Source organism: Eleutherodactylus coqui, chromosome 6 (genome assembly GCF_035609145.1).
Source record: "Eleutherodactylus coqui strain aEleCoq1 chromosome 6, aEleCoq1.hap1, whole genome shotgun sequence".
NCBI lineage: Eukaryota > Metazoa > Chordata > Amphibia > Anura > Eleutherodactylidae > Eleutherodactylus > Eleutherodactylus coqui.
The window spans coordinates 83,107,088-83,122,669 of record NC_089842.1 but is presented as its reverse complement, the minus strand read 5'-3'; the positions used below and the strand labels follow the sequence as shown (position 1 = coordinate 83,122,669).

Genomic DNA, 15,582 nt, shown 5'->3' with positions numbered 1-15,582 from the left:
TCTCTGTTTCAAGCCCAGAAAAGAACACACTTGTACACCCCTTGCAATTACATATAAAATACAAGGTCACGTGACAAATAAACAGATACATTCTCCAGACAGTCAGTTCACATACCAGACACTTAGCCCTTTCAGTGCTGCAGTTATGCAATACACATCATTCATGCAACACTGAAGATTTTGACATTACATAGACAAATGCATGCATACAGTTATGGAGGGTCCCCGTTTTTGTGGGCCACTACATCAGTATAAAGAGATTTTCCATCAGACCCCATATCATCTCAGCTGGCCAAACCCTGGCCGTGAGGCCCTGATGAGGATCTTCCCTGCCACTGCGGATAAAGCTACAAGGACCCAAAGAAAGGCCTGAACTGCTATACAGACAGCGATAGCTCCCATTACTCCAGTCACTGCTCCACCAGCTGCCTACATACTATAGCTTTAGCCTCCCTGGTGGATAGGGACATACCCTAACCTTCACCTCTGCTTGATCCAACATTTGCACCGCAATGTGTGAGACTCCGAACAGGTCACTAAGGCAGAGTTCAGTAACTGAGCAGTCAGGAAATACAGTAAGTAATACCACAAAGGGGGCATTATAACTGTGGTGGAGGCCACATAGGATATACTATTACTGTGGAGGAGGCCATAAAGGGTGCAGTAGTACTGAGGTAGGGTCAAAAATGGGCAAAATCACACACTGTGTTAAACCATGCCTCCAAAGAATTGTCCTTTTTACTTCACTCTGTAGTTTTATTGTTAAAAAAGTTGCAACCATAATTTGCACTTGCTCAATTCCATTTACACGGAGCAATCAGTAAATGCCAAAATGACCATTAGCATAGGATGACGTGCTGCCGACGATAGATAATTTGTTGATGCTACATAAAAGATGCTATCATCTGACAAATAAGCAAACACCTTCACATGGAGCAACCATGTTCTGATGAACATTTGTTCCCGATCATCTGTCAGTTTAAATGCCCTTAGAGTACTTAACTTTTTAGGTGACTTTTCAGAATAAGCTACCATGTGAACACGAGCAATGAGCTATTTCTGGCTATTATATGACTTGCAATCTGCATTTTTTATCAGTATTCCCCTGCAGGTTGTATATCTGATTTTCAGACTTCTATGAGCTGGTGGGAGGAAGAAATCAGCAGACTATGCTTTCTAACATCTCTGTTGCACATGGACAAATAATGTCAGGATTGAGGAACATGATACATTAGTACTGATCAGTGTAGATGTGAATTAAGTAGCTGTAAATCACTATTCTCTGCTGCGGTGTGTGTGAGTTTCTGTTTCTGTCTCTACCTCTTCCTTACTCCCTTCTCCATAGATATCTATGCACAGTCATTACCCTCATAACTGTCTAATCTGTATGGGAGTCAGATGATATCAACACCTGATTCTATTTTTCTCCAGCAGATTACCCAGTGTCAAAGCTGTCTGCCTGTAGCTTACCTCCCCAAACACATGAATATTCATGTGTATGGGGCAGCTGGGGTAAACAATTGTCCTACAAATGATCGTTCATCTGACAGTTGTTGAATGTGCCTGCTGCACAGGACCTGGAAGAAACTGTAGCGTTCATATACAATTCATTGTGCACATGACCGCTAGGCCACTCACAGGCTTCAGCAGTAATTCTTCTATGGCTGCTGAAGGCTATGATTGGATGTGTGATCACGTGCACAATGTTCAGCACATGATCGCCAGCCGCTTCTTACAGGTTCTATGCAGTGGCAACAGGGCTGCAAAGCTGGACGGGGAGCTGCAAGAGTAGGTGAGTATTCAATTCCTCATTATTCTAACCCTTTTTAATTTTTTCTTGGAAAACACCTTTAACACAACAAAACCCATTGTAACCCAATGAAAAGGATAAATAAACCGTGGCACATTAAGTTATCATAATGCATTACATTTTAACCCCTTAATGACAGCCCAATTGCCATTTTATGTCCTAGCTAAGTGGGCTTTAAGTACGATCAAATCCATGAGGGGAAGTGAAAATACTCACCCTGGGTCCTCTGCAATGTCCCAGTCCTCCAACCATGTGTAGCCAGTAGCAGAGAGATGTCACCGGGGACCTCTGTATGCGGTTCCCGGTGACGTGATCACTGTTATCCAATGGATAACAGTCATCATTTAAAGTCATTTGACAGTCATCATTTAAAATCTACTTGCTCTTAGCGACCAAAGGTCGCCGAGATCCTGGAGCAGTGACCAGTGGCCTCATTGAGTGGTCCCTGATCATATGATAAAAAGGTAGCGAACTACGTTAGGCCGGTCTCACATGACCGGATAGGAATTACGAATTCCACATGCGTCTGATCTGCGTTAATACGCAGATCAATGGCATTGGATTACACAATTCCACTCAAATTAGCAGGTTAGAATTACGTAATCCACTTGCAGAAAACAGAACGCAGCATCTTCTCTTTTACCAGGGATATCCGCAACGTAGAGCCCATTGTGCTCTATGGTCGCGGCTATACCCGCCGCCCATACGTATCTACATTGTTTAGGGCTGTGGGTACCTGTGTTTTTGACGGTGAGGGAAATACAAATAAAAAAAGGTGTACTGTACATGACCGCTTGTGTGAGTACGCAGTTATGTGCAGTACATTATGCGGCCATATGCAGGGCCAAGGCCGGGCTCACAGCTGGGATCCTCTGCGGGCCTCCTCAAGCGGATTCCACATTCGGCCATGTGAGCCCAGCGTTATTCAGATAGCCTTCCTGCAGTTCCAGGAGCAGCTTGTTGAGCGCCTTCTGTGTGAGACCACCATAACTTAGCCAGCTTACAGAGCTTCACATAGCGCCACTTTTTACACCCCATCCCTGCTGCGGAGGTCAAGAAATACCTCCCAAAAAGCATTAGGGGAGGGGGAATACCCAATTTTATTGCCCTATGTGCCCATCCCAACCAGGCCCCCATAATTACCCCTGTCTTTGGAAATACCACACAGTTTACATTGTTACTTTTATCTAAGATTTGGGAAATGCCAAAAAGGGCGCAGCGGGCGGGGGAATTATTTTTAGGGAGTCAATTTTTTTTCCACACAAGTGAGCAATGGGGCCTGAAATTTATTCAGTTGTACCCTGAAATCCAACAGGTGTTCCTTCCCTTATAGGCCATGCATTGTGTCCTATAAGTAGATTAGGGCCATAATGGATATGTTTCTGAGCACGGCACAAACAGGGGCATCCATTTTGGGGTGAAAGTCTTTATTCATATGCGTGCTGTACAGGAAAACCAATTTTAAATTGACACAATTGCCAAAAAAATGAAAATCCTAATTTTCCCTACTGCTTTGCTTAGATTTATTCAAAAATTGTAGGGTAAAAATACTTATTAGATGCCAATATAAATTAGTTAAGGAGTCTAGTTTTCAAAATGAGATAATTTGTTGGGGTTCTTCATCGTTTTGGCCGCTCAAGGGCTCTACAAGTGGGCAATGGGGCCTAAATCACCTTCATACAAAATTTCTGTCCTGAAAGCCACTGATTACTCCTTTCATTTTGGGCCCCATTGTGCATCTAGACATAAGATTAGGGCCACAATGCGTATATTTCTGAACATGGGAGAAACATGGGTATCCATTGTGGGGTACAAGTCTTCCTTCATATGTGTGCTGTACAAAAAAAGCTGTTTTTAAAATGACAGAATTGCCAAAAAAACGAAACTCATACTTTTTTCCCTCTGCTTTGCTTAAATTTATTCAAAAACTAGGGGGTCAAAATAGGCAATACACCCCTAGCTAAATTCTTTAAGGGGTTTAGTTTTCAAAACGGGGTCATTTGTGGGGTTTCGTTATGGTTTTGACTGCTCAAGAGCTCTACAAGTGTGCTATGGGGCATAAAAGACCTTCAAGCAAAATTTCTGTCCGGAAATACACTGACTACTCCTTTCCTTTACGGCCCCGTTGTGCATCCAGACATAAGATTAGGGCCACAATGGGTATTTCTCTGAACACAGGACAAACAGAGGTATCCATTTTGGGGTGTTAATCCTCATTTTCATGTGCACTATAGAAAAAAAATGTCTTTAAAATGGCATATTTGCAAAAATATGAAATTATATTTTTTACTCCTCTAAATTGCATTAATTCCTGAAAAAAACTGTGAAGTAAAAATAACCATAACACCCCTCAGTGAATACATTAAGGGGTGTCGTTTTTAAAATACAGTGATTTGTGGAGGTATCTATCATTCTGACACCTATGAGCCATTGCAATCTTGGCTTAGTGTAGGAAAACAAAGGGTTCCTCAAAATGCTGAGAAGTAATGTTAAATTTGTACGTAATCTAAATGTTAAAACAAAAAAATACTAAAGTTTTTCAAGTGTGCATTGAGAATAAAGTAAACACATGAAAATATATATCAGCAAAAATGTGAACAGTATTTCTGTACATATTTGAGATATTACAGTTAAAAATGTGAAAAAAATGACAATTTTTTCAAAATTTTCTCAATATTGGCACTTTTAATAAATATACACAAGTTCTATTGGTCTATTTTTCCAACTTAAATGAAGTACAATATGTGGCGAAAAAACAATGTCAGGACCACTTGGATATGCAAAGCCTTTATGGAGTTATGCTATGTTAAGTGACACATGTCAGATTTCCAAAATTTGGTTCCGTCACTAAGGTGCAAACAGGCTTCGTCACTAAGGGGTTAAATTAAAGTCTGCTACATCTGTAATTATCCTACCATATACATATATATTCATACAAGCTTGGTCAAAAACTTAGAGTACAAAGTGCTATAAAATTAATCTATCAGACATCTAATCAGCCAAAGAGTCATGCAGCACGTGATAGAGTTGCATAAAATTCCAGTCCCATGAGAACATTGAAAAGGAACAAGTAGATTATAGTCATGCTATGTTGTTCTGTAATAGACTGCTGTAGAAGAAGCAAAAAAGACAATGTGAGAACATTGCCTTCAAAACAGTAGAAGAACTTTTAAGGTAAGTCATTAATAAATTCTAATTTAATTGAAATATATATATATATATATATATATATATATATATACAGAGAGAGAGAGAGAGAGAGAGAGAGAGAGAGAGAGAGAGGTCACACATGTTACATTATAATAGTCTTTTATTGCCCATTGTCAGTTGAAAACACAAGCAGCATACAGTGCCACAGTGCCACAGTACCACTTCGGTGGTACACATGCAATTGGCTGAAAGGTGCAGCCAGTCAGTATGGCCATAGGACTGGTAAAACCCCTGTATTACTGAAGTGCCTGCTCCGATGGCTGCCTGGTATATTTAAAGAAAAAATGGGAAATCGCTTTAAAAAGGTTATATTTTAGTTGCAACTTGAGGGCTTAATTTTAAATCAATTGGAGGCCATATAGATAGATATGAGATAGACAGACAGACAGACAGATAGATAGATAGATAGATAGATAGATAGATAGATAGATAGATAGATAGATAGATAGATATTGAAACAATAGTGTAGTCAGGAGTTGCTGGAGGTGAAGGGGATATGCAAATCGGATGTGTAAGTATTAGGTACTAGCTGATATACCCGGCTTCGCCCGAGTTAATTTGGTACTGGTGTTTATCTGGTGTTCACACGGAAAATCTTATGAAGTCGTGCTTACTTTAGAGATACTGAGGAAAAAAATATGTTCACCATTTTGCATAGTTCTCTGCGTTACCCAGGAAACACCACGTGGAGGTAAACATGCGACGTTTCCTTCATATAAAATGACATCAGGAAGTGAGAGAATTAGATTACGTACATAAAATTTGGACACCGCACGTAAAATTTGGACGCTAATTCTTTTGCGCATAGAATTGAATAATGGAGTTGGGACCCATTAGCTTTTCCTATTTATGACATAATCAATGCTCGTGGCAAATTTCCCGTTTCTATGACACCGGAAAGTGAAAAAATTACATTCCGCACGTAAAATTTTGACGCCAATTCTTTTGCGCTAGAATTGAATAATCGAGTTGGGACCTATGAACTTTTCCTATTTATGACATAATCAATGCTCGTGCTAAATTTCACGTTTCTATGACACCAGAAAGTGAGAAAATTAGATTCCGTATGTAAAATTTGGACGCTAATTCTTTTGCGCATAGAATAGAATAATCGAGTTGAGGCCCATTAGTTTTTCTTACTTATGACATAATCAATACTCGTGCCAAATTTCCTGTTTCTATGACACCGGAAAGTGAAGATATTACATTCCGCACGTAAAATTTGGACGTTAATTCTTTTGCGCATAGAATTGAATAATCGAGTTGGGACCCATTAGCTTTTCCTATTTATGACATAATCAATGCTCGTGCCAAATTTCCCGTTTCTATGACACCGGAAAGTGAAAAAATTAGATTCCGTACGTAAAATTTGGACGCTAATTCTTTTGCGCATAGAATTGAATAATCAAGTTGGGACCTATTAACTTTTCCTATTTATGACATAATCAATGCACATGCCAAATTTCATGTTTCTATCACATTGGGAAGTGAGAGATTTAGATTATGTACGTAAAATTTGGACGCTAATTCTTTTGCGCATAGAATTGAATAATGGAGTTGGGACCCATTAGCTTTTCCTATTTATGACATAATCAATGCTCGTGCCAAATTTCCCGTTTCTATGACACCGGAAAGTGAGAAAATTACATTCCGCACTTAAAATTTGGATGCTAATTCTTTTGCGCATGGAATTGAATAATGGAGTTGGGACCCATTAGCTTTTCCTATTTATGACATAATCAATGCTCGTGCCAAATTTCCTGTTTCTATGACACCGGAAAGTGAGAAAATTACATTCCACGCGTAAAATTTAGACACTAATTCTTTTGCGCATAGAATTAAATAATCGAGTTGGGACCGATTAGCGTTTCCTATTCATGACATAAACAATGCTCGTACCAAATTTCCCGTTTCTATGACAGCGGAAAGTGAAAAAATTACATTCCGCATGTAAAATTTCGACGCCAATTCTTTTACGCTAGAATTGAATAATCGAGTTGGGACATATGAACTTTACCTATTTATGACATAATCAATGCTCGTGCCAAATTTCACGTTTCTATGACACCGGAAAGTGAGAAAATTAGATTCCGTACGTAAAATTTGGACGCTAATTCTTTTGCGCATGGAATTGAATAATCAAGTTGGGACCCATTAGCTTTTAATATTTATGACATAATCAATGCTCGTGCCAAATTTCCCGTTTCTATGACACCGCAAAGAGAAAAAATTACATTCCGCACGTAAAATTTCGACGCCAATTTTTTTGCGCTAGAATTTAATAATCGAGTTTGGACCCATTAGCTTTTCCTATTTATGACATAATCAATGCTCGTGCCAAATTTCACATTTCTATGAAACCGGAAAGTGAGAAAATTAGATTCCGTACGTAAAATTTGGACGCTAATTCTTTTGCACATAGAATAGAATAATCGAGTTGAGGCCCATTAGTTTTTCTTACTTATGACATAATCAATGCTCGTGCCAAATTTCCTGTTTCTATGATACCGAAAAGTGAAGATATTACATTCCGCACGTAAAATTTGGACGCTAATTCTTTTGTGCATAGAATTGAATAATCGAGTTGGGACCCATTAGCTTTTCCTATTTATGACATAATCCATGCTTGTGCCAAATTTCCCGTTTCTATGACACCGGAAAGTGAAAAAATTACATTCCGCATGTAAAATTTCGACGCCAATTCTTTTGCACTGGAATTGAATAATCGAGTTGGGACCTATGAACTTTTCCTATTTATGACATAATCAATGCTCGTGCCAAATTTCACGTTTCTATGACACCGGAAAGTGAGAAAATTAGATTCTGTACGTAAAATTTTGACGCCAATTCTTTTGCGCATAGAATTGAATAATCTGGTTGGGACTCATTAGCGCTTCCTATTTATGACATAATCAATGCTCGTGCCAAATTTCACGTTTCTATGACACCGGAAAGTGAAAAAATTACATTCCGCACGTAAAATTTCGACGCCAATTCTTTTGCGCTAGAATTGAATAATCGAGTTGGGACCTATGAACTTTTCCTATTTATGACATAATCAATGCTCGTGCTAAATTTCACGTTTCTATGACACCAGAAAGTGAGATAATTAGATTCCGTACGTAAAATTTGGACGCTAATTCTTTTGCGCATAGAATTGAATAATCATGTTGGGACCCATTAACTTTTCCTATTTATGACATAATTAATGCTCCTGCCAAATTTCGAGTTTCTATAACACCGGGAAGTGAGAGAATTAGATTCCGTACGTAAAATTTGGATGCTAATTCTTTTGCGCATATAATTGAATAATCGAGTTGGGACCCATTAACTTTTCCAATTTATGACAAAATCAATGCTCGGGCCAAATTTTTAGTTTCTATGACATTGGAAAGTGACAGATTTAGATTACGCACGTAAAATTTCGACGCCAATTCTTTTGCGCTAGAATTGAATAATCGAGTTGGGACCCAATTACTTTTCCTATTTGGGAGATAATCTATGTGTGTGCCAAATTTCATGTTTCTACGACATCGGGAAGTTGGAGAACTTTTGGCGAGTCAGTCAGTCAGTCAGTGAGTGAGTGAGTGAGTGAGTGAGTCAGTGAGGGCTTTCGTTTTTATATATATAGATAAGGGCTGTTTCACATGGGCTAAAAAAAATGACATGATTTTGTAGCGATGCAACATCGCTACAAAACACATATATGTGAAGCCCATAGTTTGAAATAGGCTTTTTCACACGAGCTACAGAATCGCACTACAAAATCATCACTACAAAACACATGTATGTGAAGGCAATGGTTTCCAGTGGGTTCTTTCAGGCTACAAAACATCACTCATGTGAAAGAATCAATTGGAAACCATGGGCTTCACATACATGCATTTTGTAGCAATGTCGCATTGCTACAAAATCATGCAATATTCTAGCCCGTGTTAAAAAAGGTTACACATTGTATGTGCAAACACTTGCTCAGCAGGTCTGAAAGGCATTTGGAACATTCATTAACACCAGAACCTTCTGTAGGGAACTACATGCAAAGGGTTAACATGGATGAGCAGCTCACACAAGCCCACGTTCGCAGCTTGTCAGTTGCGACAGTGTCGTGGCATGGTAACCACAATGGGAAAGCAGACTAGTCGCTCTGCTCCTGTACAGGTTGCTGGTTGACACATTTTGTGTGTGGGTTGCCCGTTACTTTATCTGTATCTATATTGTTGTATGTTGGTATTTCTTTCAGAGTCCCCCACCTCTGAGAGGTTTTATTAGATGTGGCTTCTTCTCTGGTCTACCGATCAGCAGGTAGGAAGACTTTATATTCCTACCCCTTCCTTAGATCATTGTTGTTTATTGCAGTTCAGTTGGTCATGGTGGTTTGAGCTATGTCAAGTCCTCCTGGAGTTAGTTTTGCATCTTTCAGTTAAGTTGCAATTTATTTCCCTCAGGCTTGGTTATTCGTACTGTGGTTCAGTATTCTCCCTTGCCCCCTATCAGCCCATAGTCCGAGAGGCATTCAGCAGGTTCGCACTTATCAGAGCATTGCACTTCTGATTTGTCCAGTGTTGACATAATCTTGCGTCTGTCCCGAGTGAGCTGTGAATTGCGTCCAGGTCAAGTGTGACACCTACTTTACAGCAGTGAATGCACAGAGGCACCTGCGATGGTGCTTGGAGTGTTGTTCTTGGACTGTAAATAAGTGGAAGCAAGTGTTGTAGACAACTGAATCACAATACACTGTCTTTGGATGACCACATTTGGGTGTGGCGGTTGTCTGGTGAATGATTTTTATGCGACTGCATTGTCCTAATAATGAAGTTTGGACAGGCTCTGTTATGGTGTGGGGTGTTTCTGCTGGGAAGGACTAAGGTAATTCATTATAGTGAAGTCCACCCTCAACTCCAATGTGCACAGAGATATTCTGGGCAATGTGGCATTACCTACCCTGTGGCAATACTTTGCTACAGATCCGTGTCTCTACCAAAATGACCAGCCACCATATAATACAGCAATGTTGAAGAGCAGAATGTCTGTGAACTTCATTGGCCAGCTCAAAGCCCAAATCTTAATCCCATTGACTATCTTTGGAATGAACTAGAATTCCATATCCATGCATGCTGAAATGTCCATCATGTCCACATCACTATCTGAAGCTCTCCTCCAAGAATAGAGTCCTTCCACACATTGATCGGAATTTGGTAGAAATCATGCCTATAATCAAGGGTTACTTTAGTCACTGAGGCCAAAGGTGGCCCAACACTGTACTGAAAAATATGAATAATATTGAATTTCATCACCTTCCATGTGTGTCCCAATACTTTTGTCATCATAATGTAGATAGTATACACAGTGTACAGTGGAGCTAAATATACAATGACACCATCTTCTACTGTTGTGATAATTAAAGTAATCTTTGCTTGTTTTTTATTAATTGTTCTTTTAGGTCAACAATAAGAATGGATGCTGCTGATTTAAGCCTGAACCCACCTGCCATAACTCTGGATTACTATAAGTATGTTTATATTCCTCAGTCTTTATTAACCAAAGTAAAAAAAAAAAAATCTAAATTAATCAAAATACTGTAAGGCTTTATTTACATCTACATTGGCAGCTCTGTTGTAAATTCCATCAAATTGGATAGTATACATAGAACCTCAACGTGTCAGACCACATTATAAGCTGGGGTCCATCATGCAATGGATAAGATACTGCAACATAGTTTGCTTATAATCACGATACAAGTGTGAACGCAGCCTTAGGGCTCTTTCTCACGAGCGCATATCGGCCAGTGTTTTCATGGTCAGCCGATATAAGCTGTCATCTGGGGCATAGAAGCTTGTGAATGGGTGCACAAATCTAATGTTTGTGCACCCATTCACACGGCATGGGCCCTGGCGCATTTGTGCCGAGGTCACCATGCCTTCGCTCCTATCCCCCTCGAAGGCTCACCTGTGCTCTCCTCCCAGCTCGTTCTTTGCAATGGGAGGGGGCGGGGATGGAACTAAGCTCCGTCCCGTCCCGCCTCCTCCCATTGATGGCTATGGACAATGGGCGGGGAATGCATCAGATCACACAGTATATGTATGCTCATGGAAAAGAGTCCTCACATAGACCTTCTCACTGCATTAGAAAACAATCCTCTGTTCCTGAAAAAAAGATGGCTGTAACTGTTCTCTGATGATCTGATAGACACTGTGCATGACAACATGCAGCTTTGATTGGCCAATGCTGCAATTACACAATTAATTGAATCATCATTTCTCCTGTGGTGGCACTTCAGGAAATTGAATTTAGTAGCACAAATGAAGCAAACATATGTAATAGGACATAGTTAAAAGTTATAACATTCTTTGTATTTCAAATTCTATATACTTTCCAGAAGACGGTTTGTTAAAAGAGCAGTATCAGTGTAGTCTATGCAATAAAGACATATCAGCAACAAAAATCTGTCAACTTGTTATGGCCGTCAGTACTTTTCTTCCCCTCCCCTTCTACCTATTACCACCATTGGCATCCTCCTAGTCTTCTATGTGGCAGATGCCACTCTATGCTCCTGGTTGCTTCCTCTGCCAGTAATACATGCATACATGCTCGGCTCACCTCTTAAAAGGCCAGTGCACGTACCCAGCTTTTCTCTCTCTAGCCTAAACAGTTGTTTCCCTGATTAAAATAATTATTTAAAGCATTCTCCCACACTGAAAGGTACTTAAGTCAAGAGGTTCCCAGTGATCCAAGTTAAGCTTTCCAGTATGTGCTTGATGCTTGGTTTACCCTCTGTGTGTGCACCCAGTTTTCCTGAACTCTTCTTGTCCTGACCTTAGCCTTGTTCTTGACTATGATTTGCCTGATTGCCACCTGCCCTGACCTTTTTCCTGTTGTACTAACTACATCCTTACCTGTCCTTTTAGTACCAAAATTCCATGACTTCTGGCCTGCCAGTCAGCTGTCAGTGTACTGAAACTACTCCTGGGTAAACAACATGGAGGTTTCCTGCAGAATAAGTTAGATCCCTCCAAAAAGGAGTTAAAGAGTGTAGAACAGGGACCTCTTAGAGCAGGCCTTAGGAGCAGCCCAAGCCAAAACAGTAAATGACACAGTTGGTCTATGCCTGCTGCACTGAACTACTATGCCACATTGTACCAGTGTAGATGAAGTATGTCACTCTGGACTCGCCGCTGGAAGTTCACATGAATTGTTCAGTCTTCAGCCAATTTACCAAGCTCTCCACTATCAGGAATATTAGATCTGTAAGGGTTTCCTTGCAGTTATGTATGCTCTCTGTCAATGACATCACAGATCTTGAAAATGATAAGCAATGATAAACAACCTTTTACTGCAATGGCAGTAAAAGGTTACAAATTTTGATACATGCACGATCTGCCTAAAAATGTATATTTTTTTATTTCTACACAATTCTTCCCTTCTAATAGAGTTGGTGCATCTTTCTCCATCTCACTGCTGCTAAAGGCTGGCATCAGGTCTTTAGTAAATCTCCACATAGTATATGAAGAAAATGGCAGATTTTTCAAGCACAAAAGTTTTTCAACTATATGTAGCATAACTGCAAACAGGGGGTGCAGCTCAGTTTGACCCTGTAAACCATCCTCTCCACAAGAGTCAACCAGTATAAGGTTCCTCCTCTTCAAAGGAATTGCAGAGAGGTAAAATAGGAAACTGGCAAAAGTGTCTTATTGGTCAAAAATAAAATTAAAAACGAGGTTAGGGGGTGGGGTGGGATGACAAAGCAGCACAATGTGACTATTTGTTTTTTCTCCCTGTTCACCATGTATACACCATTTTACAAAGCAGATATTTATGAAGCCATACATCCTTCATATGCCTAACTCTTGCCTTATTATATCTTCTAAGGTCATCTTACGAAGACTTCGAGACACGTACTATGCCCAGTTACAATTTTATTGATGAAGACATTATACGGAATATGTCGATTACTTTATACAGCATTGTTTTTTTTCTTGGGACTATTGGTAATGGATTGGTCATCTGGATTGCCGGATTCAGGATGAAGAAGACAACCAGTGCCACGTGGTTCCTTAATCTGGCCATTGCAGACTTCCTATGCTGTGCATCTCTTCCTCTGAGAATAGTAGAACGGTTTTATTTTTTTTCATACGTGCAAATTATTTTTTGCATACTGAGCATTTTTCTGTTCAGCATAAACATGAATGCCAGTGTTCTTCTCTTGACAGCCATGAGTATTGACCGCTGTATATCGGTCATGTGGCCATTTTGGGCGAAATTTAATAGGACCAGTAAACTAGTTAAAATCACTGTGGCAATCATTTGGGTGTTCAGTTTACTTTTTACTGGTTTACTGTTTTATTTATATGTATTCTATTTTCATGATTTAAAGGAATGGTGTTTATTCCCTGACTATAAATATAATTATGGGATGAAACAGATCTTCCAACTGATCAGGATATCTATAATGTTTGCCATCCCTTTTCTTGTCATCTTGATCAGTTATGTTACTATTTTTCTCAAACTTAGACAAAGGAGGAGACCCCAGAGATCACAGAGGTCCTACAGGATCATCACTGCTGTTATATTGTGTTTCTTTATCTGCTGGTTTCCTTTTTACATCTGGCCACTAACACCCCAGTATAAAGTAGATAACATTCTTCTCTATATATTAAATAATATTATCATCAACCTGGCTTGCCTTAACAGTTGCATCAATCCCATCATTTATGTTTTTATCGGCCAAGATTTTAAACATGGTTTCTTAAGATCTATCCCCTTCAGGCTTGAAAAAGCGTTAAGTGAACAACCTAATGACCTATGCAGAGAACCAGAGGATTTTGACCATGATTGCACTACTGTTTAAATCAGCAGGGATTCTTCTGCTGTATCATCATCTCCTGTCTTCTAGCTTGTTAACGGGCAGTTACTGTGCAACTGTCCCACAACTGTTCCATTAAAGTGGGTCAGCTTACCACACTGTTGCAACTCAACCTTATTTGAGGAACAGTTCTTCTTTACCTAGCCTCTTATTAAATATTCCTTTTGCAGTATGCTGCTGGTTATATTGCATACTGTATGCATTTAAAATTTCTTGTTTGCTTCTTGCACTTTGTTGCTGGTCTAGGCTTGTGATTCCTTGTATTGGTCTAGTTTTTTTGTTTCTATCTAGCTTTATTACTTGTCAGTATGGTTTACTCCTTTGGTTTTCTACTCACATCTTAGCTTCTAGTTCCGTATTATAGAGGAAATCAGCAGCACTCTTGAAGATTTTCAAATAATTTGTTAGCTTTATTTCATAACCTGAAGTTCAGTTTTATTTCATCATATTGCTAAATTATAGAGTATCAGTTCTATACTTAAACAATATAATTAATGCATAGGTTGTTAGAATATCTATTTGACTAGTAAGTACTGGATGTTTCGGTCAAAAGACCTTCCTCGGTGCTATATCTATAACGCAGGGAGTGTGAGTATGTTATACTGTATAATTAAAACCAATCATAAAGTATTCTTGAATTTCAAAATTTCAATACAGTATTATAACAGACAAGAGAAAAATCAAGTAGAAAAAGAGCCAAACGAAGAAAAGAAAAAAAGACAAAAAAAGAAGAATCCCTAATATTATAAAAAATAGAGAAATTACACAGTATTTTGCAAAAAGAAAAAAGGACATTTCTTTCTTTATCTTTCCAATTTTTGCTTGCAAAAGGTTTTAGGGAGAGCTAGAGATAGAATTAGGTATCATCAGGTTATTATGTTTGTTTCCATCACCCATCTGCTCTATTAGCTGACTATCATCATCATCATCATTCATCATCTGATGCCTGTTGCTGTTATCTGTTATGAGCTCCTAATTTAGTATTTCCTGCCAGTATGGTTCTTTTCTTCATATATTTGTTCATTAGACTATCTGGTTGTTACAAAATTTGACTCCACTGTAAGTACTGAGGTATGTGAGTACTGGGAGACACCATTAATACCCAGCAAGGGTGACTGCTGTAGGTAAAGTCCAGATCTACCATCTAGTGTCCAGCTGGTGTCTTTACAACTACAGATTTTTTAAAAATATTCCTCTTATCTGTATGAAAAACGATTAAAGGAGATTTAACGATTTAATGGGATCTTTTTTGATGACATTTCATTTAAATCAGGCTCTTCCCCATATTGTTATTCCCAACCTCATGCCTCTGGCTAAAAATCAACCATTACTACATATATGGTTAATAATAAATCACATTAAGGATGCACATGACCTCAAATCAACAGTACCGTATACTAGAACATGATAACACGAACATCAATCAGTGTAAATGGCAACTGTCCAGAACCAATATCCAAAAGGCTTCTCTATTTCTTAATTTTGTCCCTTGTTAATCCTCTCAAGACCCAGAACCTTAAATGATATAGGAGTGCCCAAGTGCACAGATTTGAATTGTTGTGATATCGCAGAAATTCTGCAAGTACTAAATAAGAGGTATCATACATATGCTCCGCTATAGTTTTTTTTAGCAGTTTTATGGTTTAGCCCACGCATTGTAATTTACATGAGCAACAACTATTGACATATACTACATGTGTAT

At 39.0% G+C, this 15,582-nt stretch overlaps 1 protein-coding gene across 1 annotated transcript in view; it reads left to right on the top strand.

Annotated features, from left to right (window-relative positions):
- The window catches only part of LOC136631374 (formyl peptide receptor 2-like), a 239,019-nt gene extending 225,051 nt beyond the window's left edge, over positions 1-13,968 (top strand). Inside the window, exon 2 of the mRNA XM_066605646.1 lies at positions 12,887-13,968. Within this exon, the coding sequence (XP_066461743.1) occupies positions 12,918-13,865 (948 nt within the window). The 5' untranslated portion in view covers positions 12,887-12,917 and the 3' untranslated portion in view covers positions 13,866-13,968. The remainder of the gene's footprint in view (positions 1-12,886) is intronic.
- The last annotated feature ends 1,614 nt before the right edge of the window (positions 13,969-15,582 follow it).